This window comes from Emydura macquarii, unplaced genomic scaffold (genome assembly GCF_026122565.2).
Source record: "Emydura macquarii macquarii isolate MOO-44397 ecotype Brisbane River unplaced genomic scaffold, CSIRO-AGI_Emac_v2 contig_2473, whole genome shotgun sequence".
Taxonomy (NCBI): Eukaryota; Metazoa; Chordata; order Testudines; family Chelidae; genus Emydura; species Emydura macquarii.
The window spans coordinates 16,722,111-16,748,658 of record NW_027132610.1 but is presented as its reverse complement, the minus strand read 5'-3'; the positions used below and the strand labels follow the sequence as shown (position 1 = coordinate 16,748,658).

General features: G+C 38.2%; 1 protein-coding gene across 1 annotated transcript in view; it reads right to left on the bottom strand.

The window, feature by feature from the left end:
* COG6 (component of oligomeric golgi complex 6) overlaps positions 1-26,231 on the bottom strand; it is an 86,800-nt gene extending 60,569 nt beyond the window's left edge. The window contains exons 1-4 of the mRNA XM_067563048.1: positions 25,999-26,231; positions 24,177-24,320; positions 23,051-23,122; positions 15,309-15,367 (exon numbers count right to left, since the gene is read on the bottom strand). Coding sequence (XP_067419149.1) covers positions 15,309-15,367; positions 23,051-23,122; positions 24,177-24,320; positions 25,999-26,145 — 422 coding nt within the window. The 5' untranslated portion in view covers positions 26,146-26,231. The remainder of the gene's footprint in view (positions 1-15,308; positions 15,368-23,050; positions 23,123-24,176; positions 24,321-25,998) is intronic.
* Positions 26,232-26,548: the final 317 nt, after the last annotated feature.

Sequence of the window (26,548 nt, the reverse complement as noted above, 5' to 3'; positions counted from 1 at the left end):
GCCTTTTAGTATCTTTTAAGTTGGTAACCAGTTTTGACGACAAATAAAACTAACCCTAACTCTTCAGCCACTAGCTAATTCTCTCAAAAAGAAATAACCAACTGTTGTAAGCCCTATGTACAGTGAAGGCAGGCTGGATGGATACAGTATTGAATGAAATATAATCAATCATAAGCTACAGAGAAAGTTGAAGAAAGGAACTTAGTAGCTTGGGCAAGACAGCTGCAGATAGATGAGTAAAAACACAAGAGCAACCACCTAAAGAACAGAGTTGTAAGAATGAACCAACAGGAGGAGGCTACCAAGAATACTTTGCTCCTCTATAGAGTCAAAGGGTCTCAGAGAGCTTTGCAATTATTAATTAAGCCCCAAAATACTGTGTAAGGGAGATAATTGATATACAGAAATAATTCAATCCACTGCTGAAATACAGCCTTCTAGTAGGGTGGGAAAAAAGCAATTTAATAGTACACAGCAACACTATAAAATAATTTAGGGCAGCAAATAAAAATAAAACTGTATCCAAATAAAACTGAAGGTATGCAGAATGCATCTGGAATTTGACCAGGACACTAGTTAATTATCCAACTTATATAGAAAGAGTGTTGGCATCTCCAGTTACAGCAAGTGATATGGGTTTCTGCCTTACATTTCATCCAAAAGATGGCATTTTTAGCAGCCTTGTATCTGTTCCAAATCAATTTGCTGGGGAATTCTATCAATACACATCTACAAAATCTCAGTCAGCAGATTCCTTAGGAATGGTGAGGAGCTTGCTTAAACTAAGGTGTCTTCACTTAGTGGCTGATCCGAGTTCCTCTAGTTCTGAAGAAATTTTTGGTTACTTTCTGGTTAAAAGTTGAACAGATTTATTCTGAACTGTCTATTTGTGGCTATCTTTCACTGAGATTTTTTTAATTATTTTTATAAAATGTTCTTAATAGTACCATTCACTTATAGTGGCTTAAATTTTCATAAATGACCAATGATTCTGGAAACTCAATTTTGAGGTGCTCACCTTATGCGGCCTGATTTACAGAAATACTGAGGTCCACAATCTCAGAAAATGAAGCCCCTTTAAAGTTGTCTCAGGTTGACCACTTAAAAAAAGAGGCACTAAAAATTAAGTCACTTTTGAAATTTTAGGCCAGTATTATTATTATTACAGTCGTAAAGGCTTGGACATTTGAAAGGAACAGTCATAATACAACAAGCATATGTAATTGCTCTAGAACAAATTACCTTTCAAAAGAAAATACAAAAATAACTGTGCGAAAGCAGCCTCCATTAGTTACCAAAGAAATGGAAAGAAGTGGCAGTTCTCTCCTCAAGGTTCACTAACCATATTCATAATCTTTTTATTCATATCCCCCAATACCTCTGCAACCATCCACTCACTCAAACATCACTCCTTCCAAATTTCCTCATTTCAAATTATCCTCTCTCCAGCCTTTCCCATCTCCCCACTGTGGTCACCATGATCAGGAGTGATGCTCCTTCCAAAAAAGTGCGCTTTAAATTCACTTTAGCCTCAATATGTCCTTGGTGACTGTCTGCTAGAACAACCATCTGACTCACTTTGAATTCTCACAATAATAATTTCAGTAAAACACAACCTAATGCAGTAAAACCTGAGGGTTTGGGTTGTCAAATATCAGTGTTGCACAATGCATGCAGCAAAATGTACAAGTCTCTAGGTGGCAGCAATGTTTTATTTATCATCTACAATATACCAATTTGACTAGAAGGAGGAAAATGATTGTAACAAGGATCCTGTAAGTTTTTCATTTTTGTTAAAAACCTGTTGCTTACTCATTATTATGTTAACCAAACTGACATTCAACTGATAACTTGTTTAAAGTAGTTAAAAATTCTTCATTCTACATTACACATCCTTTTCCCAAGTCACAGCAAGGCTTCCATCAAAATATGTTAATAATTTCTTTAAGGGACTGTTGTGTGACAAAGGTCACCTTTCCCTTCCAAGGGATTTAAGTTAGTTACTTAAATCTAGATCCAGAACCAGATTATGCCACTCTTATGTTTAAGGGTGGCAGAATTTGATTTTTACTTTATCATTTCAACAGATAATACTGTTTATTTTAAAACATTTTTTCGCATTTTTATCTAGTTAAATTTTCACAGTTGTATGAAGTTATGGAGAGGTCAGAAAATTATTCAGTGACAGTAGATGTTGAGATTCAAAAAAGATAAAGCTTTATAAACCATTGAAAACAACTTGTCAACATCACATATAAAAATATGCAAAGTAAATATCCTTAAATGAACATATACCTGTTTTTACTATTTATTCCTTAGTCCATTTGTAACAAGCTTACTTCAAAAAGCCTGAATCACTGGATTTTGACTCTAATTAGTTCTGAAGCAGAATTTTTCTTGCTTTGCCTATTTATAAAATTCAGTTATTGATGAAATATTTTTGTTGGGTTGTGGTGTACTGTGAAATAGACATTTACTGACATTTACAGGTAAGTAGGCTTGGAAGGAGTAAATTTTTATGTTGACTAGTACTTTACTATGAAAGTTGCCCACTGACTTCAACATGAGTAAGGGTGACAGAATCTAACTTCTAGACAGCAGGAGACTGGAAAATAAACAAATGTTTTCAACCTGGCAGTGTACAGAATTAATATAAAGCCACTTACAATAGCATGCATGCAAACTTGTAGATAAAATAAATTATGGAATTTAGTATAATAGTTCCAAAAGCCATCACTTCAGCAGAGTACAGCAACCAAGCACAAAGATATTGCATGTGTGTGTGTTAACAGTACACAAAGCAAAAGTACTATGCAATTTACATATATATGACATAATGAAGAGATTTGTCTAGGACCTGGTACAGTATTTCAGGCCCTACTTTTTTAATCTGACAATATGGAGAGGATTTATAAATTGGGTGCAGAGCATGCATACTATAGCAGAGGGAATGCGCTGCAGACACTGTACTGCTATGCAAAAGACAATGGTTCCTTTCAAAAAAGTCAACTCTGCATAAAAGAACAAAATTAACATATCATGGGAACATACCACCAATGCATAAAGGGGATGTACCAAACACTGTTGCACTTTAAACTCTCGGGGGAAATCAATGAAGAACAATTTCTCAGTTAATAGTTACCATGGAAACAGAATACTTCTGCATGAGCACTCAAACTGCTGGGAAAATTATGCACTTCATGTACTTTTCCTTTGAACCAAACACAAAAGTGCTCTGTTTGTTAGGATTATCACCTAGACTCCTCAAAGAATGAAGTGGGGGAGAAACTGCCTTTTCTGAGGTTCAGTTTTTTATTGCTACCAAATACTTCCTGGCAGTCTCTTTCATATGAATAGTCATGGCATCACATTCTGACCCCTTGAGAAATTAATTTCAGTTTAGTGTACTAGGGATTCATTACATTTTAAAGCTTTGAAATTTACAAGTTTCAAGATCAAAGTATTTTAAACAAGAAAAACAAGCATAAAAAGAGACCATAAGAATAATTTTTTAACCCTCCCTTCTTCCCTCCCTCCCCCTCTCCCCAGTTGTTGGAAAAATATCTTTCTATGCTGCTTTTTCAGGCAAAGTATACTGGGAAGGAATATGCACAAAATAAAACATGAGATGACTTCTTCTGGAGACACTAGTAAGTTCAAGGAAACCATTCCCAAACATCAGCTGCGAATAGGAAAATGAGTGTTGTAAAATGCAGAGTGGTAATGCAACATTAATGTTTGTGTTTTATATTTTACCTGTCAAGCACACATTTTAATACAAGAGGTTAGAACATTAGTTGCTGAAGATATTCACCTAATAAGTCATAGGACATAATAAAAGGAAGACTATACAAAGGTAAAAAAAACAAAATAGCTTAAATGCAAGATGAGAGGTGAGATAATATCTTTTATTGGACCAACTTATGCTGGTAGACACCCACTTTTGGAGTTTACACAGAGCTTTGTGTAAATTCAAAAGCTTCTCTCTCTCACTGAAAGAAACTGGTCCAGTAAAAGATGTTACCTCACCCACCTTGTCTCTCTAATATCCTGGGATCATCCCAGCTACCACACTGCATATATTAATACAAGATGATCAGGCCTACCTTACAATATTAAACATTTGCACAAGCACTGGCATGAAGAGACTAACCTTCTACAGTAAAATCTTTTAAGAGGAGATGAAGCAAGCTAAAGCACAAGCAATACTTTAGGTGCCAGATGATATTAACAGCAAATGGTACAAAACTTCCTTTGTGTACTACAGTTAAACTCTAGGATTACTAAATATTATTACTTAAATTATTCATTGCAAAGAAATTCACAAAATTTAATATATTTTTCTGTTCATGAACCAATCTTGATTTCAGTGAGTAAGTTTCCCTTCATAAGCACCCAGATAACTCAACAAACACCATCCTTACTCTAAAGCTAATTTGCATGTGACAAATTTCATTGGTTGATTGAGAGAGATTGCACAAATGGTGGATTACCTGGCCTAAATGACACACCCAGTAACACGAACACACACACACACACACACACACACACACACACACACACACACACACCTCTCCCAGCACAACACAGCAAGCATACACGTTAAATCCAAACACACACACAGCCTCTCAGATAGCAAACGCTCCTCATTCGCCATCCGCACAGGTCCACTGAACTCTCCCAGCACAACACAACCCACCAACAACTCAACACAACCTACAACAACCCCAAACATTACTCTAAAGCCTAGAATGTCTGTTGAATTAATGTGAAGACCGGAAACAACTACAACATGGTTGAGAGCTCTGTTTGTTCAGAATAGGTTCAATCATCGGTGGAATTTGTGGTCTTTTACCATCCAATTTTTATGTTCTAAGCCATTTGCTGATTTTCTATACATGTGAATTTATTAATTACACCCATGCAACAACATAGACTTCAACTACTAAGACTGAATTAATAGCCATGAACCAACCAAAGAGCCATTCCGAATTCAGAAAAAAAGTTCACAAAAAGCAGTTTTTCCGTCTTTCACAGTGTGATCTCCAAAAGAAGGTCATGACAAACGAGAAAATTGTTTTACTTCACATAAGTTTTGTTCCCTGTCAGGATGAACTTCTTTTTGTAGACCACATTATTAAATATAACTTTGGGCCTAATTCTTATTTACACTAAGGCAATGTTCTGGCAGTGTCAAGGGGACTTAAAATGGGCATATATGCTCACTGTAATGCCTTTTTACATTGTTATAGTGATGTAAAATAAGGATCAGGATTGTAGTATTTAATAGATTCATGATTGCTCTTATGATGAAAGGTTAATGTTCCAACCAGCATTAATGTACACTACTTTTCCCACTAAGAATTGACTTGTTCTTCTTTAAGAATCATAAAGCCATTGCAATGTGGGGCTAGAAGTGACCTTGAGAAATATTCTAGTACAGTCCCCCAATGCTGGGGCAGGACCAAGTATACCTAGGCTACCCATCACAGGTGTTTGTATGTATAAACTATTCTTAGAGAATGATTCTTAAAGATTGATTCAGGATTCACCTCAGTTCTAATACAGTATTACACTTAATCAAAAGAAATTTTTCCAAATAGATAATTTTTGATAGATCTATTTCAGACAATGCCAGCAATGGGCTATTTCCTAAGGCAGATGGAGGGCCCAAATTTCTTCTGTTATACCATTTTTTATACTGGCATAACTCCACTGAGATAAAAAATGGTATAACAGAAGAAATTAAATCTCAGAAATTAAACTCAGTGGAGATATTCCTGCTTTATGCACCTTTACTCATGCTTTATATTTTGGTGTAAGCGAGAGAAGATTCAGGCTCCAGATCTTAACTTCCCCCCAAAAATTAATGTATATTGAAGTTTAGGCAATCAGTGCTCTTCCACATGAAATGTTCTCCACAGAAACATGAAATGTAATTCCAGCAAGATTGAAAAGGTCAGGACACAAAGTATATCTCATTAGTGCAAATGACCACTTTCTTTTCTCTGTGGACACTGATGAAAGCATACTTCTCCAACCTGCCACAAATATTGCTGAACTTCCTGAAGTTCTTCTAAATCAATTACTGAAGAAAAAGTAATCTATATAAAAAAAATCCAACATCAATAAGATTCTCAGCTAAGGAATACTGCAGAAGGTGCAAGATTACCATAGCAGAATGCATGCTTATTGAAAACAATTTCCTGTGAAAGGGTTTCAAGCCTGTTTTTCCTGAGATGCTGGGCACCCCTAATGTCCACTGAAATAAATGAGAATGGTGGCTCGCTCTTTCTTCTTTTATAAATAGTGTAAAGACTTGCAATATATTTAAGACAATCATAAAAATTATTTGTAGTTGCTTTTATAAAATATAATTAAGGGGTATTTATTTAATGCTTATTAATGTTTCATCTTGTTCAATATACTTAAGTTTACAGGAAACAAATTCCCCAGAATGAATATAGCTAACACAGCTACATGTTCCAATAACACAAAAGTCATTTTTAGTATTCACTTTTATTAAAACAAAAACAAAATAAAACACACAAATGACAGATTGAGAACAATGTAACTCTCTTTGTAACAATTTATTTATCAAGTTTTAATGGCATGCTCATTCCAGCAGTTTCAGTTTTAAAATTACAAAATGCATGTTAAAAAGAAATGACCCACAGCAAACAACATACACATCTTATAACACAGCATGAAAACCAAAGGGGAGATTTTTAAAAAGTCTAAGGTATTTAGGAGCACAAGTCTCACTGAAGTTCCTAAATCCCTTAGAGAGACAAGATGGGTGAGGTAATATCTTTTAATGGACCAACTTCTGTTGGCCGAAGAGACAAGCTTTCAAGTTACACAGAGCAATTCAGGAAAAGGTACTTAAGGCAAGTCTACACTTAGAACACTGCAGCAGTGCAGCTGCACCAGTGCACCTTCACTGCTGTAGCACTTGAGTGAAAATGCTACTACGCTGACAGGACAGCTTCTCTTGTCAGTGTAGTTAACCCACCTCTGTCAGAGGCAGTAGCTATGTGGATGGGAGAAGCCAGTGTCTTTATTAAGATCATGATTTTTAGTGTCAAGCAAAGTTATGAATTTAAGCTCCCAGATCATCTTTTGAAGGTGTTGTGCAGGTTTCCTTTGAAGACAAGGACTGAGCAGTCAGATATAGATCAGTTGTTTTGTGAAAAGTGTTCACCAACAGGTGATGATGTGGTTTTGGTCTAATTTTCTGTGCGAGTTCATTCGAGTGGTGATTGTCTGGTTTCACCCACATAGTTGCTATTAGGGATTATTACAAAGTGTGATGTACCTCATCCAGCACATCCCCATTAGTTACTCAAGAGTTATGTAACCCTACTCCCTCTTGCATGTGTGTGTGTATATATAACAAGGTGTATATAACCTGTGGCATGTGCGATGATTTTGAGTGGCACTCACTGCTCCCCCCTTCCGGTTCCACCCCTTTCCCACATGGGCCCAGCGGCGCCCTGGCCGGAGTCACCGAATTTCCAGCCCCAAGCAGCGCTGGGCAGCAGCCGCTTCCCCCTTCTGGCCTCGACCCTCTCCCACGTGACGTCATGTGGGCCCAGCGCTGGGAGAGGGATGGGGCTGGGAGGGGGGAAATGGCCGCCATGTGGTGCTGCTTGGAGTCAGGAGCAGCTCCTAGCCAGTGTGCTGGGCCCACTGCACGTGGGAGAGGGGTAAGGGGGAGGAGGGGAAGACATGGCACGCCATGTCCGAAAGGTTGCCTACTGCTGGTGTATAAAATATATAAGTATGTAAAATATTAAATAAAAAACTACATTAAAAGAATGTTAAGGTCACAAAATCAAGCACTGAAAAGTTAAATGCCAGAATTAAGCATGCCTAGGCAACCTACATTTGTCCCCCTTAGGTGCATGCATTATGATATAGTCTTTAAATGACCATCTACTATTTTTCCCACATGGGAAAACAACATATTTTGAACTACTCTTGTTCTTGAAAATTGCAACCTTTTAGCTGAAACTTTACAAAAATAAGCATAAAGCCAACATCTAGCATGAAAAATTTAATCCCCAAATGGTAAAAGGTTGGCAAATTTATAAGCAACTGAAAACTATGTCTTATAATGGGAGGTGTTGAGCAAACTTAATTACAGGTAGTGCTGCCAGCTCCACTTATAATAAACTATGTATAGTTTCATCCAGAGACCACAAGTCAATTTCAGGTCAGTGTTAGACACTGCACATATGCAGACAACTCTTCCCCTCCCGCCCCCCAATTAAATTATGTTCTGAGAAGATAAAATCTAAGAAGATAAGCAATATATTGTGGAAGGGGAGAGAACAGATGGGTAGAAGAACAAAATAAAATGTTCAAGCCACTTCATGACACATACATAATAAATAGTAACATTTTATTGTGTAAAAATTAGTTCTGCTTTTCTGAACCAGCTTGCTTCAAAGTGCAGTAAATACCTATGAAGTATTTTTAGAGTATTCTAAGGAGCACAATATTAAAACACAAAGGAATCAACAGTACCCTTTTTAGCTTCTTACTGGCAGGTTTCAGTTCAGAAGCAACTTTGATTCTGAGCTATTTCTTTAACACATACAAATGTTTTGGTGCCAAGGTTATTGAGAAGCTGTCACCATGTAGATGTCCCTTAGTTGGTTGAGTCTAGCCTGTTTAAGTCTTATCTGTTTTAGTAAATTGGTGGACCTTGCTCATAATTTGTCTATATCACATGATCTCTCTCCGCAGTTCCTTACCCTAATCATGCATTAGCAGTGTATTTCAATAGGTGGAATGAATAAGTTAGTAAAATACCTTCATACGTTATAAATTAAAAAGGAGAGCCTAATTTCACTTTTTTTTGGTAACAATCTGAGTTGCATGTGTATGTCCAAGCAGAATCGTGCTTCAGTTCATTACTGTTATCGAATTTATATATGAAGACTAGTTTTTGGTTTGCTTGATAAGGATCCTATAGAGCTACAGTATGTTTCAGAAAACAGATGGCCAAGCTAAAGATAATTTCCAGTAGCATTACACAGGGTAGTCAAGCTTTTGTATCCTAAGGCAAAGATTAGCACCAATACAGACATGTAATCCCATAAAGTACCAAAACCTGTAGATTACAGGTATATTCTGACATAGCTATTTCCCTAACATAAAACAAAGTGCAATTCAAATTACAATAATAACAAAAGAAACAAGCTCAAGGCAGTTCTTCAGTATTATTATCCTCAATAGTGAGGGCGAAAGGCAGGTTGCAGCAGGTATTTTCGTGTATTCTGAGTGGAAAAGATGACAGAGCAGTAAAATTGTCCTGAAGGTATGGAGAATGGAAGAGAGGGAAACTGTAGTTTCAAGAGTTATGTCACTTCCTGAGAAACACCATATACTGTTTAAATAACTTTTCAGCTACTAGTAGCTCATTTCTTGCTAATTTTTGATTTTGGTGAAAACCAACATGCTACTCTTTTTTTTCACCCTATATATAGTACTTTATAAATATATAAGAGTTAAGTGGCGTGGATATGCTTATCACTCTCAAGATGTCATTTGTCACTCCATCAGCATGATTGGCAGACACATCAGAATCACAAATTCACTGCAATTGAAATCAAGTCAGAAACCACAGCAGAACTAAGCAGGATAAATATATATTTGTCCATCTTCTGCTACATTGCATAGGACTTATTCTGTCCCAAAAAAAAAGATGGCTGTGTATCTTGGATTCTGTTACACTGTTTATAACTAACATACTTATTAGGCAAATCCAGCTGTGGATTAACCTCAAGATTAGATATAGCCGGAATGCATAATAAATCCCAGTATGCATCACAATTGAGACTGGATGGACATAGACAATCTTAAAACAAAAATGAGATGGTTAAAGAACGGGTTGTCCCCACAATGTTCCATCACTGCATCTCAGAATGACCTACGAGCAACCACATCTAGAGGAGGTTAGGTCAGTGTGCAGTAAAAAGGATGGAACAGTCTCCATGACTATGCTTTTTAAGGCCTCTTTCCCAATAAAGATGGCCAACATTCAATTATCACTAATGGAAATTTAAATATCTTTTCAGTAGACTCTCTCTGTCATCAGTTCATTTTTATTTCCAATCACTGCTCTTTTTGTGGTCTCTTTTAAATCATGACTCTCTTGAAAAGTGACTGTAAAACTGGCACTGTGGGATTCCATTTTATCATTTCAATTCCTTCATTATCAAAACAATAGCTAAGCATTGCCATATCAACATGAGGTATCAAAGTCAAGCTAGGTACTTTCAGGTTGCACATTACCATCAGTAATAAGAGAACTTAACCAAGTTAAGTTGCAATTGAAACTTAACCATTTTGTTAATGATACATGGACCAGAAAAGAATCCTGCTCACTCTACCATAGCTGTTATTGGCTTTGCAGTGATAAAAAGAGGGAAAAGCGGTGAAATCTTATTTTAATCACTAAAACAACTGGTTACCAGATTCTTCAGTAATAAGTTGAACATAATTACATTCTATATCCAGGTATGCATGGCTAAGATATGCTTTTTTTTTTTTTTTTTTTTTTTAAATCAACCAAATTGCATGGCTTGTTCATCTTTTATTTGTTGTAAAGTAAAAATCAGATCGGCAAGATTTACAAGATGCACTTATGTGGTAAATATGGCTGCCTTATAGAAACATTTTATATTTGTATTGAGTAGCATATAATTTTAGGATAGTTATTTCAAAATATACGTCCACCTTGATAGTGAAAAGAAATTTACTCTCAAATGGAGTCTGGCCATTCTTAACCAAAAATTAAATGTTCAATGATTCATAACCAATCTGTAGATGGAAATTCTAGAAAAAAGCAACATGAAGCCTGAGACAAGAAAAGACCATTCAGCTCATTGTGCCTCATTACTTTCAATATTCTGTTTCTCCAAAAGAAGCACTCAATTCTTTCCTAACTGACCTCGACCTCAACCTCAACAATCTTGCCCAATATGTATTTCCATATGTATATTACTTTACTTAGCAGAGCTCTTTAATTTTCATTTCCAGTGTAATAAAATGTTTATTTGGACTGACAAAGAATTAAATTTAATATTTAAACACTCATTTTATCCTTTTAAACTATTCTCATAATTACAGCATTACTTTAGTCTTTGGAACACATTCTTTTTCCTTATCTTATTCTTATGATACTCACTAGACACCATAGTCTCTCCACCTTTCCAGTAATTCATTTTGTGGGCTAATATTTTGATACAGAAGAGACCAAAGGCATACCCTCCAAAAAGAAAAAAATCTCAGCACATTTCTTCGGATTCAAACTATGCTACAATGAACACTTAAATGGACAACAAGCCTTTCGTAATACTTTCATAAATACTTAATAAATACTTTGTGTGTGTGGGGGGGATAACATCTGTAGTCCACTTATTTTAAAGTCATTTTAGGATAAGAATAATACACAATGCTGTGTAATATTGCATTGAAAGATACTATGCCACAAAATCATAGTAATTGTTAATGTATTTTATCTGACCAAATTGTGTCTATACAAGAGCGGGCAGAATTGAGCCCAAATATTTTAACTACTGAAATAACCATCTTACATTCTCAGACTCAAAAATGAATTTCTGTTGATTAATAAACAATGTAAGACTTCCAAAGTTAATGTTAACAACCTTCAGATTCATCAAATTTCAGATTTTTACTATTAAAACAAAACAAATACAGAGCCCTTCACTGAAAAAAAGCTATTATATATGTAAAGAAGTGCATGCTATCTACATTAAAATAATGTCCAAAGGCTTCTTAACCATATAAAAAAGTAAGGAATTTCTTTGCTATACTATTTTATTCCTTGCCCACCTGATGTATCTAAGCATTATAACTCATTTTATGTTCACGATTCACCATTGTTCTGAGGATGCCAAGAAAACCATCTGAGTTGCGATTGCTAGAAAATATTTAAACAAAATGAAAAGGATATCTAGCTAAACAAGTACCTGAGGAGAATTACTAGAGTAGCATGTTCAGATAGGTCCATAATAGCAGATCTAGGAAAGCCTCCAAAGAACCCAAGCCCTAGAGGCAGTGCCACGCTGATGTAAGGTGGAAATATGCTCCTGAATCTTCACCATGGTGATCTGACAAAAGGACTTGTCCATACTATGGGCAAGATTTTTGAAAGAGCTCAACACCCTATAGCTCCCATTATCCTCACTGCTATGGTCAAGCTTGTAGTATCAGAAGAAGCCCCTACAGAAAAAGAGCCAACTTCTTTATTTAGGTTTATGTGGTAATCCAGAGGAGGGCCCTTCCTTTACAGACTTCATCAATTTCTCCAAGTTCTCCTCAAAAAGTAAGTTATCAATAAGTGGCATGGGCAAGATTGAGAGCCTTTGAAATTTGTCTGGCTAACCAGGAATCGAGTCAAATGACCTGTGTACAGTATATGAGGTGACTTAATTCAAGCAAAAAGAAAGGATAAACAAAACCTATACAACGTAATTGAATAACTCTGCAGGTTCCCTGTACGGGACCACTATCCTTTGCAGCTACCTCTGAAGAGATCAACAGGAATAATGTGCAAAGATGGAAGCACCAACTGAAGTCTTAGAGGACTCAAAGACTCCTGTTACACTGTGATTTTCTTCTCCATTGGCTGTCCTGGGGAAATTGCCTACCCTTTCTACGATGATGCGGTTCCTGCAAAACCGTATTATAAAAGCAGCTACCTTTAAAGGAGAGTATTAAGACCAGTGATTTGTGTTAGACGAGACAAATTGAGAGTGGTCTTTATGTTTCTGAGGTCATTAAAATGTTGTAAACTAAGAAAAAAAGTCTTTGGCATTATTACAATGCTTCAAACAAGTGTTTTGTTTGTATTTGTGAGACCCAAGTGAAAAAGGTTGCCATCCCATGTTCCAGAGTCTGAGTTTTTTTTTATCTGTTTTAGTTTTAAAGAGAACCCAACTGCCAAACAATTTCTAACTCAATACTAATTACAACACCTGTTAAAATGTTAAGTGAGAGCTGACCAGGCATGAGGTAAGCCAAATTGAGTTTTCACCTCTCATTTCTTGAAAACATTCTTAAGAATGTAATAAAAATACATCTTTGTTTAGAATCAATGCTAATTCATTTAAGAATCTTACAACTTATGTAAGAGGAGGAAAAATTATGTGAAAAAACAACTTGCAACATCTTTTGCATGCACAAGTGATAGTGAGTATACACAAACACTTTTTAGGTGCAGAAGTCCATTATCCTTATTCTGCTGCTCTCACTCCCTTTCCTTAGAATCATGGTATCTATCATTTCATGATCACTTTCACCCAAACTGCCTTCTACCTTCAGATTTGTAATCAATTCCTCATCAGTCAGAAATTCCTGCAGAACTACGTTCAATTACAAGCAGCCATCTGTTATTAAAATATATTTATATATCCACAAAAAAGATAACCCTTCTCAGTTCTAACCATTTCACATATTCATCTTTAAAATTAATGAATTATCGATGAATGAATTCCTTTTACTCAATTACTTATTCAAAGGCTGAAATTTGGATGAAGGTTTTGGCAAAATCAACCACTTCTTTAATTTACCCAACATCCTACCTCTTACTTTAAATCTATGTTTGAATTACACAACAACCCCACACTCACACTGTCGTAAGGCACAATTCAGCGCCTAGTAAAATCCATGATACACTCCCATTGACTTCGTTGGAAGCAAAATCGGGTCCACTTTAGCTCAGAATTTCTGTTCTAAGTAATTATTTCCAGTGATAAATTAATCTCCAGTGATCTACATACATTTTTCAGAGGAAGGCGGCATAAGAGCAAACAGCTTCATTCTCCTTAAAATGACAATAAAGACTAAATCTGTAGCAAAATATGTCCTAATCACAAAACATGTAAAAAGTACATAAATCTGTCATGGCCATGATGAGTCTCACGAGCAAAAGCAATGAAAAGATCAGAATACAAAACTTCCTTTTCCCTGGTGCTGGGTGTGTAATGGAGTTTAAGGGGAAATTACTCATGTTAACTCATATTAAAGAGTAGTTTTGTATTTCAGAACTGACTTTAAAAATGGCAAAATAGACCTGTATTTTACTTCTTTTGTACCAACATACTTCTTCCCCCTCCCCCCTTCTGCAGACTCAACACAGCATAATACTAGCCCACTGAAGGAGTAGTTTTCAACAATAACATATAAACAACCTGTAATGGGAGACTAACCACTGACATCTAGGTGATGTTTGGTTAAGAAGTCACTTGTCTAGGAGTTTGTAAATGGGAACAGATTTTTTTGGAGGGAGGAAGGAGGGGCCTTTTAATAATGGAAAACGAATTTTATAGCCTGGCTCTGTGAGGGACAAGTGCTTTCTGTGAAGATAATGTAAGTTGCAAGTACTTTTGAAAATTTGAGCCTGATTTGCCCAAGGTCACACAATAAGTCAGTGGCAGAGCCAGAATAGAACCCAGATCTCCTGACATTATCCCCCTACTTTATTAATGTTCTAAGATTTTTCTAACTTTACATTTATAAATTTGAGGAATTTGCTTGACACATGCAGATACACTCCTTTTTGAACTTGTGAACCCTCCTTCCCATATATACATCAGCCAAGTATTTCTTTGCAAGGTGGAAAGGTCCCATTTAACAATGGTTGAAGCAGAGTCAAATCATGCCACTTCCTATCAAAACAGTGCAAGAATCCCTGTTATATGGGAACAAGTATAGACAGAACAATAATCAGTCATTAGTATTAAATTAGAGCAGGACCACTCTGAAACATACAAAAGCCTATAAAAAACTGTAAGACACCTACACACAGTGTCAAGTCAAATATCACATATTGAAAGTCAGACATTCTTAGTGATCCCAAATACACAAGTACAATAAATAAGTTAAATGTCAACAGGAATTTAGAAGTTTCGCTCTATTGAACTGATGTACCACGTACTATGTACCATGAATTGATATATAATGCAATATTGTAGTAAACGTTATATACCAGCTAAGCATCAGATAAAGCTCATTATTGTTCATCATATTGTGCCATAGTAAGTTGTTCTTTTCTCCTGGAAACACAGACTTTTGATAACAACAAGCAGCAGTGTGTTAATGAGCCCCATCTTAAGGTAATAATTAGGGCCCAATTCTGCTTTATTCAAGTTGAGTTTCAATTGAGATCACTTGCAAAAAAAAAAAGGTACTTCTTAAAATAAGGATGGCAGAATCCAGTTTAAAAGCAGTCCACAATATTATATAAATTATAAATAAGGTGGTGTACATACTTTTCTGCTTGTAGCTTTGTCGTCTTCACCATCAAATCCTGGGTCTGTTCCTTCGCTGCCTAGAGTATAATTGGAATCATTGTAGCTAAGTGAAGTTAACATAGTACCAAATTAATTCCATTTCTACTGTTTTTTAAATATACTTTTAAAAGCCTTCTAATTACAAGCCAAAGTACTCTTTGAAGGAGAGCTGCCTTGTTATAACAACCATTAATCTATTATTTCCTAGTTTTAAATATTTAGGCAATACAGGCATAAAAAAGGAATCCCGTTTAAAATTCTTGACCTCCGCTACAGAAACATTTCAACACTTATTATAATTAGTTTCAATTATTTTATTTGGTCCTTCAGTTGCGAATATGTGCTACAAATGAGGACATGCTCATGACACGCTCATCTGGATGCAAAAGGGCACAGATGTATTAAAGTAACCATTTTAACAGCATGAAGAAAGAGTTGTGCTTGCCAATTCTATGCAGCACTGTTCTTTGGGCAGCCTTCAGGGCTGTAAGGCCCAAGCATTGTACTCCCAGCACAGGCTCTGGCTGCTGGGCAGTGACAACACAACAGATCCATGAGGGCTACCTGCCCAGGGGACAGCCAACTGCTCCAGAGCTGTGGCTCTACCTAGTGTCAAAATGAAACAGCACAAGGATGTGACTTTGAACCTTGAGGTAATAAGCTCCATTTTATTACTGTTGGTCTATCTGTTCTCCCTCTAGAAACTGTGGATGCCATTCCAGTGTCAGATGAAACCCTAAAGGAAGATTTAGGCTGAATATCAAGAAAAACTTCCTGACAGCAATATATATTCATCTGTGAAACAGTCTCCCAAGAGAAGTAGTGGAAAAAGAACTAGAAAGTTATGCTATAGGACAAGGGTCGGCAACCTGTGGCATGCATGCCAAACGTGGTACACAAGATGATTCTGAGCAGCACGTGTCAGGGTTGCATAATTTTGGTGGTGCTGAGGAGAGGGGCGGGGGAAAGGTGCAGGGCTGGGAGGGGAAGCGGCCACCGCGCAGCGCTGCTTGGGGCCAGGAGCGGCTCCTGGCCGGTGCTGGACCCACGTCATATAGGAGAGGGGTGGGGGGGAAGACTTGGCACGCCACTTCCCAAAGGTTGCCGACCCCTGCTATAGGAAATAACCATATAAATCACAGAATCATTGAAATGTAGGGCTGGAAGGGACCTCAAGAGGTCATCTAGTTCAGCCCCCCATTCTGAGACAGTTGTCTAACCTGTTCTTACAAACATCCAATGTCAGAGATTCCATAAACTTTCCTTGTGGGGAGCCTATTCCAATGGTTAGCTATCCTTATAGTTTAAAATATCCTACATCCTAATATCTAACCTAAATCACCCTTTCAACAAATTAAGCCTTCTTGTTGGACCTTCAGAACAAATGATCTTTCTTCTTCTTAACAGCCCTATGCATATCTGAAGACAGTTATCAGGTTTCCCCCTCAGTCTTCTCTTCTCAACTGCACCACACTGAGATTCACTATAACCCACAGATCCTCTTCAATAGCATTACACCGTAGCCAGTTATTCCCCATTGTGTAGCTGTGCATTTGATTTTTTTTCCTCCTAAGTGCAGTACTTTGCATTTGTCTTTACTGAATTTCATCCTGCTGAATTCAGACCAATTCTCCAATTTGTCAACATCATTTTGATTTGTTACCCATCCCATCTAAAGTGCATGCAATCTCACCTAGGATGGTGTCACCTGCAAATTTTATAAGCGTACTCTCCACTCCATTATTTAACTCATTAATAAAAGAAATTAATAGTACCAGGACAGACCTCTACAGGATTCTACTTGAGATAGTCCCCTGAGTTTGCCAGCAAACTACTAACAACTACTTTTTCAGTATGATCTTTCAACCACCTTTGTACCTACCTTATAATAATTTCATGTAAATAACAATTCCTTAGTTTGTTTAAGAGACTGTCATATGGAACTGTATCAAAACCACTACCAAAATCAAGATATCACATCTACTGTCCCCCTCGATTCACAAGGCCAACAGTGTTAAAGAAAGAAATCAGGTTGATTTGGGATGATTTGTTCTTAACAAGTCCATGTTGGCTATTACTTATAATCTTATTATTCACTGTTTACAAACTGATTGCTTAATAATTTGTTCCAATAACTTCCCAAGTAACCAAGTTAGGATGACTGTTCTATAATTTCCCAGGTCCTCTTTATTTCCTTTTTTAAAGACAGGGACCACGTTTGCCCTTCTCCAGTTTTCTAGGACCTCACCTGTCCTTAATGAGTTGTCAGAGATATTGTTAATGGCTCCAAGATCGTTTCAGTTAGTTCCTTAAATATCCTAGGGAGCATTCCATCAGGCCCTGCCAATTTGAATGCATCTAACTTATTAATATTCTTTAACCCAGGGGTTCTCAAACTTTTTGTACTGGCAACCCCCTTCTCACAGCAAGCCTGAGTATGATTCCCCCCACTTCTAATGTTAAATATAAAAAATGTATTTTTAATTTACTTTAAATGTTAAATTTATAACCCTATTTTTAAAATAAATTTACCTTTTCTCATCACTTTTAAATTATGAAACAAATTTTTATTGAATTATTGTTATAAGCAGAAAAGTTATTTTTTAAAATAGTTATTGTTTAACACTGGGGAGTGTGAAGAAATTTTGTCAATATCACTTTCCACAGCAGACTTAGTGCCCCATTGCTTCTTACTTCTGCTCTGCTGCTGGTAGTGATGTGCCTTCAGAGCTGGGTGGCTCATGACCCCCACACAATAACTTTGCGAACCAGTGAGGGGTCATGACCCCCCCAGTTTGACAATCCCTGCTTTAACCTGTTCTTTCCCTATTTTGGCTTGTGGTCTCTCCTTATTGTTAACATTAACTGTATTAAGCATTTGGTCACAATTAACCTTTTTAGTGAAGACAGAAACAAAATAGTAATTAAATATCTCAGCCTTCTTGATGTCATGCATTATTAACTCTCCTTCGCCCCTTGGTAGGGGACCTACATTTTCCTTAGTCTTTCTCTTGCTCCTAATGTATTTAAAGAACCCCTTCTTATTGCATTTGTATGTCGTTTGCTGGGTTTAACTCATTTCATGCCTTAGTCCTTTATGATTTTGGTTTTTTGTTGCTGCACGCTACTGCAATTCTTTTGTACTCATCCTTACTAATTTGCCCATGTTTCCTCTTTTTGTAGAATTCCTTTTTGGTGTCAGTTCATTGAAGAGCTCCTGATGGAGCCGTAATGGCCTCTTCCTGTCTTTACTCTTCATCAGGCTAGTCTGCTATTGTGCCTTTTTTACCATCTCTGTGAGAAACTGCCAACTCTCCTAAACTCCTTTTATTACTAAGATTTTTCTTCTCATGGGCCCTTACCTATCAGTTCTCTGAGTTTACAGTCTGCCTTTTTGAAGTCCATGGGTCTTACTCAGAAAAGGATCTGAGGATTTGTGACAGAATATGACAGAATTAATAATTATAAAAGAATGTTCACACCCTACACAGTGTTGTAATAATTTCTGTACAACGCACTTCTTGTGAGATATAGTTTCAAAACTCATAATTTGCTGATCAATACTACATGGCAAAATGCATGTAGCAGCATTATATGTGAAGTTATAAATACAAGCTGAAATTATGACTAAAAGTATATTTTCCAGATAAGTCTGAGGAGTGGCCAGAGACACAGGGCAAGCTGACACCATGACCTCAGCCAGCTGTAAACAAGGCTGATGGATGTTACCTCGCTAAGTGACCATTCTTTGGCAGGAAAGAGGACAGGGGTAAAAATCTACAACTTAGCAAAGAAACAGCATGGAGTTTCCTTCCACACAGACTGGAAATGCTTCTCAAAGAGGGGGTAAAGGACTAAAGAGAAGAGGCAGACATCCCAAGACACCACTCTCTCTCCCCCTGCATTCACTGCAGCTGAAGAGACAAAGGAAGCAGTTTGGGTATAAAACCGTTGGAAGCATTTGGTGAGAAAACTTTGCTTTTAATCTAATTTGTTAAGTTAGGCATCAGTAAGTGTTTTATCTTTATTTTTCTTGTAATAACTTCTATGCCTCATTGCTTGTACTCACTTAAAATCTCTCTCTTTGTAATTAATAACCTTGTATTGTTTTTATTTAATCCAATGTGTTCAATCTGAAGTGTCTGGGTAACCCCATTTGGGGTAACAAGTTGTGTGAATATTATTCCCTTAAAAGAATAACAGACAATATATTTCTACTGTCTAGGAGAGGGCTGGGCAGTACAGGACATATGTTTCCAGGGGAAAATATGGGCTTGGGAGTGTGTTGGGGGTCACCCTGTGGTACTGTTTAAGGCTGGTAAAAGCCAAGATGTGGCTGGCTGGCTGGCAGGCACACACAGACAAAGTTGGAAGCGATTTACATGCTGGAAGCTATTTGTGAGCAGTCCAGGTTGGAGGCTACAGCAGCAAAGCATTGTAAAGGGCACCCCATGTTACAGGACAAGGGTGACACAGCTATTCATTAGTATGAATTATACGCTGGTATGTCAGAATTATAGCATATCACAAACCTAATGAGTCCCCTGTTGCCAAAAAAATAAGCAAACCATTCTAGGATGCATTAGCAGGCATGTTGTAAGCAAGACATAAGAAGTGATTCTTCCATTATACTCAACCCTGATAAGGCCTCAACTGGAGTATTGGGCCCAGTTCTGGGCACTATACTTCAGGAAAGATGTGGACAAATTGGACAAAGTCTAAAGGAGAGCAACAAAAATTATTACAGTTCTAAATCACATGACCTATAAAGAAAGATTGAAAAAATTGGGTTTGTTTAGTCTGGAGAAGAGAAGACTGAGAGGGGACATGATAAATGTTCAAGTACATAAAAGGTTGTTAAAAAGAGGACAATACAGTTGTTCTCCTTAACCAATGAGGACAAGACAAGAAGTAATGGGCTTAAACTGCAAAGGAGACTTAGGTTAGACATTAAGAAAAACGTCCTAATTATAAGGGTAGGTAAACACTGAAACAAATAACCTAGGGAGGTTGTGGAATCTCTTTTATTGGATATTTTTAAGAACTGGTTAGACAAACACCTGTCAGAGATGGTCTAGATAATACTTAGTCCTGCCTCAATGAAGGGGACTGGACTATATGACTTACTGAGATTCCTTTCAGTCCTACATTTCTATGAAACACTAGCCTCACTAACAGTTATGCCACAACAATCAAGATCAGCTGAAGAGTTTATGAGAACAGCCCCTAGATTCTACCATCTGTGGTATGGAAGCAGATCAGTGCTCTTTCAGAGTCTCAATATCCATGTGTGTGTCAAAATCAGGACCTATTGATCTTAAAGGGGGGAAGGAAGGGTGACTCTCCAGGGAAGAGGCTTATGGTTTTTTTAAATATAGTTAAAAGTTATTAAGAGCATGTACAAAAACTTTAAACACTACTCTCTCTCTCTCTCTAAAAATAAAGCATAATATTCTTCAGTGGTCTCATTCAACCTCCAAGTAACACAGTTTGGCTACTAACTCCCCATTATTGAAACTGCCTTTGCTTTGCCTATATCTCAATGGGTACTTTTATGGGAGGAGAGTGTGGGGAGGGGAGAAAAGGACAGCGAGGTAAGAAACATCTCAGTTATTGATGAAGTTGCATTGGGATGGGACTTTGGCCTGGCACATTTCATCTTACTGTGTAATTTAAATCTCCTTTCCACTATCCCCAGTTAGATTTTCTTCAATTGTAACTGATTAGTTAATATACTATTAGAATGAGATTTAGCCATTATCAAAAAGGTTATGGAGCATGCACGTTGTGAATTGCACTTCAGAATGACATCCTCCCTAATGTAAAGAAAGTATCTCTAACCTTAAAGCAAAAAAGGTAATAATAAAGCAAAGGAAGCATTTTTAAAACGTGCATGCCATTTTTTTTTTTTCAGATTTTATTCCAAAAAGGTTATTTAAAATGCATTTACCTTTTTCCTGAATTCATTAGTAACTACAAGATTTTAGTATGTTAACAAGAGACATATAAGAGATATGTGGCCAGATTATGAAGTTCAATGCCTTTGGGGCTTTTTAGAACTGAACATTATTACACAAATGTGAAAAATCAATAGATCAATAATAAAGAAATGCAGCTTTTAAAGGTCATTAAAATGAAATTCAGGCACTAAGGCCTTGAGTCTAAACCATTTTTGTGAAGAAGTGCATTGTACCCAGATTTTTTCTCCAAGTTACATATTTTAATTAAAAAACACACACACACAAAGAAGGTATAAGCTTCCTTTAGGAAGAACTCCTCTTTTGGAGAAGTGAAGGTCCTAGTTTCCTTTTAGCACTGAAATACAAATTGCTAAAAGAAATACCAACATCAAGACTGGAAAGAAAGAAGTGAGAAACAGCTTAGTTCAGAGCTGGCTATATATATCTGTAGGAATGTCTTATTTACTTAGCACCCAAAAGTGGGCTAGATGTTGCACACATATCGAGTAAGACAGTATCCTGCCCCTAAGGATTATTATTATTTGTATTACCATAGCACCTAGGAGCCCCAGCATGCTACAGACTAGGACCCCATTGCGCTATGCACTGTATAAACACAGAACAATACTGTCCCTATCTCAAATACCTTATCACGTAAGTATTAGACAAGAGATGGACACAGACCAATGGAGAAGTACAAGGAACAAATGAGACAATATTGGTCAGCATGACAGGTAGTGGTTTCGTACAAGTGGACCAAAAAAAAGAGCTAAAAGAAGGGATTCAAATATGCAAGAAAATGAACAAGTTATTGGTTGTGACTCATTGATCCACGACTGTAGTGCTTTTAGTTCCTCCCATCTTTCCAAACTAATTCAAATTCCCATTTACCTTTCAACCCCTTACTCATTTCCCACTCCTAGGTTTGTCCCATCCCTTTCAATTCAGCTACTAGGAATATCGAATCTCTGCCTCAGATGATGGCAGCAAAGTCAATATCTGAAAAAAGGCCAATCTTCTGGCCAGGGAAAAAAAGGCATTCTGATCACTCCTGTTGTACGATGGCCTAAACAGCTGGCGATCCAACAGTATCCAGTTATTCCCAACTTGAGTAAAAATGGTAGACACATTCAATTAAAAGGAAAAATATATTCCTTGCCATATCTTCTATTTGCACTGCTCACACTATCAGTATCCCTCCCATATTATCCAGCTTGAATTCCAGCTAGCTTGTATCTGTGCCCCATGATCTACTGAACAGTGGGCAAAGCATCTGACAGCACTGGCTATGTTTGATTAAAGAGATCAGAGCTGGAAAAAAACACAGTTGCTCATGAGCTTATTAAACCTCATAATAGTTCCATACAAACATTAAGGAGGAACAAAATAGTTTAATATGCTTTTAGATTCAAAATTAAAGTATAGCATTCTTCATATTATTAGTTTTCCATCATATAAAAAACTAATGGCTACCTTGATATTCTGAAGAAACATACTGCTGTGTACTGAAATGGAAGTAGTAATATGTAACTTTCCCCCTAACAGTTGTTGAATGCCTCCTCTTTAGAGCTAGAAACACAATGGTTACTATACTAAGATAACAGTTAGATAATAGCATTAATATTATACAGATGCCTTAATAGAGATGTTATGGGAAGAAACTTCTTTACTTAACTGCTTTCTGTTAACACAGTAACCAATCTGCCAAGGTGCAGCAGGGAAAAATGGGGAAAGAACAAACAGACATTATTCCTACAGTACCTGCAAACGAATGGTCATGTCCTGACAGCAGTTGCTCATTGCTTGAACATCTTCATTTATACTTTCAAGCTCCTAAGAATAGAATAAGACTGGTAGTTTATTTGTATTGGGGTGTATTTTTTTTAAATGACCATGCTACATCAAATCTATAATTTGAATCTATCTACAGAAGTTTTCAAAATGTTGGCATGCATGATTTATCTATGTTTCAGCAATAGTTGCCTTCTTCCTCTCCCCCCACCCTACCAAAAGTAGAGGCTATCTAGTCCAGTTTTCTTCTTGGGTGTACTTTTCCTAGATTTGCTTAATTTCACTCAATGAGAATACCAGTAAAACTTCTTGGGATTAAACAACAGAAGATAAAATTGCCATTTTATCTGTCAATCAACAGCACACACTCTACCTTATACAGATGCTGAAGCATCATGTAGAGTGTTCAGTACACTGCAATTCCTGTACTCCTCAGCAAAATATGAAGGACCTTTTATTACTACAGAAGAAAACTTGCCGTTGCTTTGGGTCTGTCAGTGCCAGTCTATCATACCAATAAAAACTAAATCTGCATACCACAGAACATTTAGTTGGTTCATCTATAAGGGGAAAAAAAGCTAGCTTTGGAAGTTTAGCATATCTTTGTTTCTTGTTAGTCTGACTCCAACTTGTTCATTACAGCCAAATTTCAAATTATAGTATTGAGACAATTCAGTAAAGAGCATCTGTTTTGCTTGGTTTTAGTGAAATCACTTTATGATCAAATCCAGTTACAGAGGGCTCTATCCAACCACATATTTATACAGACTGAGTGAAGTCATTTCCAAGAAGGCCTTAGCTCCAGTGTATTTATGTTCATAAGTCAAAGTGATGAACACCTTACACATGACAAAAATGGTTGAATTATAGAAGATTTTGAAACAATTCTGCTATGATGGTAAATTTGCTTTGGAAAAGGAAAAATTCTTTGAGGCTTGGTTTTTGTGTAATCAATACTAGAGAGACAAGGTGGGTGAGGAAACATCTTTTATTGAACTAACTTCTGCTGATGAGAAAGATAAGCTTTTAAGCTTACACAGAGCTTTTTCAGATCAATTCTAGACATTTTAAGATGATTTGTTAACAAAAATTTTACCTCCTTAACTTGCTTGAAAATGCAGACAAATTCTTCATTTATGGCTAAGCTACGGCGCTCAATGTCTCCACGTAAGTTTCTTCTGGTGCGCAAACTGTTTTCAACAAAAAAGGTTGAAAGAGCCTTGAGAGCTTCCAGCATTTCCTGTACAATACAAGAAAATGAACTAAAAACTTCTGCTCTGAGATGCAAGACATTGATGTCCAGTATTCTTTAACAATCTAAAGTTAATTCATTATTGTAAAAAGTAAATAAATAAATAAATAAATAAAATAGAACTCCTCAAGTAGTTAGATTATTTTTTGTCAGGTGGTGCACAATGACTTTCACCTATTATAATAACTGATATGGATGTGCTTTGCACCAATCAAAATGTAGATTAAAACAAATAATTAATTTTAAGGTATTCTTCTGTGTGAATTTCCTTGTGGTCAGAAAAGAGTTATACCTGATGTTAATTTAAAAACAAAATACATGCATTTTAATGTCCAAGTAATAAAGTCTTAGAAAAGAAGATTATGACAGAAACACAAAGTAGATAGTATTTATTTGCTATTCAGACTGCAGTTAGGGGATATTATATGTACTTGGTGAATCTTTTTTTTCTTGAAAACTGCTGATCATACTGCAATGTTTCATTAAAACTAAACTGGCCAATACCCCATAACACACTATTCCAAGTAAAAGGGTCAATCCAAAGATATCCGCTGGATATCCGTGGATCATTTTTTTGCAGATGGTGGATCAGATGCAGATCTCAAAGACGGGGAAGCCGCTTTCTGCGGCTGCTTCCCCACCTTTGAGATGTGGGTGGGGGCTGACCACCGATCAGCTGTTCCAAAGAGCAACTAGCAGAGGAGCCCCACAGATCAGCTCTTTGGCAGGACTCTCCTGTTGGCTGCCAATCAATCAGCAGTTCCCTTGGGCTCCCCTGCCTGCCGCTGATCAGCTGTTGGGCAACTGTCTGGAGAGGCTGGCTCCCGAACAGCAGCTGACGGGTGGCAGAGGCTTCAGCAGGGCTGGCCTCCAAACACCTGATCGAGGGCCCCAGAGCTGCAGGTGTGTGCAGGTACAGATGATCTATACTGCGGATAACTGTCCGAGGTAAGCTGATTGGGGCAGATGTGGATCCACATCTGTGTATCTGCGCAGGGCCATATAAATGCATACCTTGAAAAGTTTGCTTCCATAGATAGAGTTTGTTGAAGGTTGGTCAAAAGACTCTTGGAAAGAGATCTAAATGCTTTTATATAGCCTAGTGAACATACTTAGCCATCAACATTGCAGGTTTTACCCCCCAGAGGAGCAGCCGCCTACCCCTGGGTTCTTACACTCCAATGGGAACATGAAGCAGGAGAAAAGAACAGCCTAGATAGATCTATGCTGGGGCAGTCAGCATCACCAATTCATTCCAACATCAAGCCACCCATATCCTCAGGCTTGCTCCGTGACCCTTCAAGCCCCGTGCAACGGGTCAGGGCATGAACAACTGTGAACACCTGTTTTGGGGCTGCAGGAGAGCATCTCAGCGGGCGCTGGAGGTCAGTCAAGAAGGGTTCACCTCTCCCCTGTGAGGTACAGGGGCCACAAGGAGTGGCGCAGAGCATCGCCGCCCCCCTCACAACCTCTCCTGCTCCCCATCCCCCCTAGGGCAGCTCCTCTCTCCCCCTGCTCTACTACTTCCCCCAAGCAGCCCTGCTCCCCATGTTCCCCGGCCTCCGGCCTGGACGCCCGCTGCCCTCATTACCTGCCCCCAGCACCGCTGCCCCCCCAGGCAGTGCCGGCCGCACAGGGACGCCCCGAGCCCGCCCCGCGCTCTCACCTTGTCGTTATCCAGCCGCGTCTCCAGGACCTTGTGGAGCTTACGGGACAGCGGGTTGCTGCTGGGGGGCGCCATGCCGGTGCTGCCGGGGAGCCCCTGAGAGGAACCCGCCGGCGAAGCCGCCACTTCACCCCGGCTCTCCGCCATCTTCCCCGCCCCCAGCGGAGCGGAGCGGAAGGGCCCCGCCCCCCTCTGGCCACCTCACGAGAAGCGGACCCGCCCGCACCTGCTGCAATCCGAGTGGGGAGCGTCTGAAAACAGCCCCCCCCCGCACACCGGCTCCGAGGAATTTTGATTCCGCTGGTTCTAGGCGCATGGGGGACAGTAAGTGCTGTGACACAGGGCGGGGCGCCATGGAGACGCATGGGGGAGAAGGGGATGGGGGCGGGGCTCCATAGCGGCATACGTCTGAAACGGAGGGGGAGGAGCTTGGAGGAGCCCGGCCCCGCCCCGCCCAGGGGACTGGGCACACTTAGGCAGTGGGGCGCTGGCAGGACCAAGAGCGCGCGCCCAACAGCTGCGGGCGAGCGGCGTGCGATGTGCGCGCCCT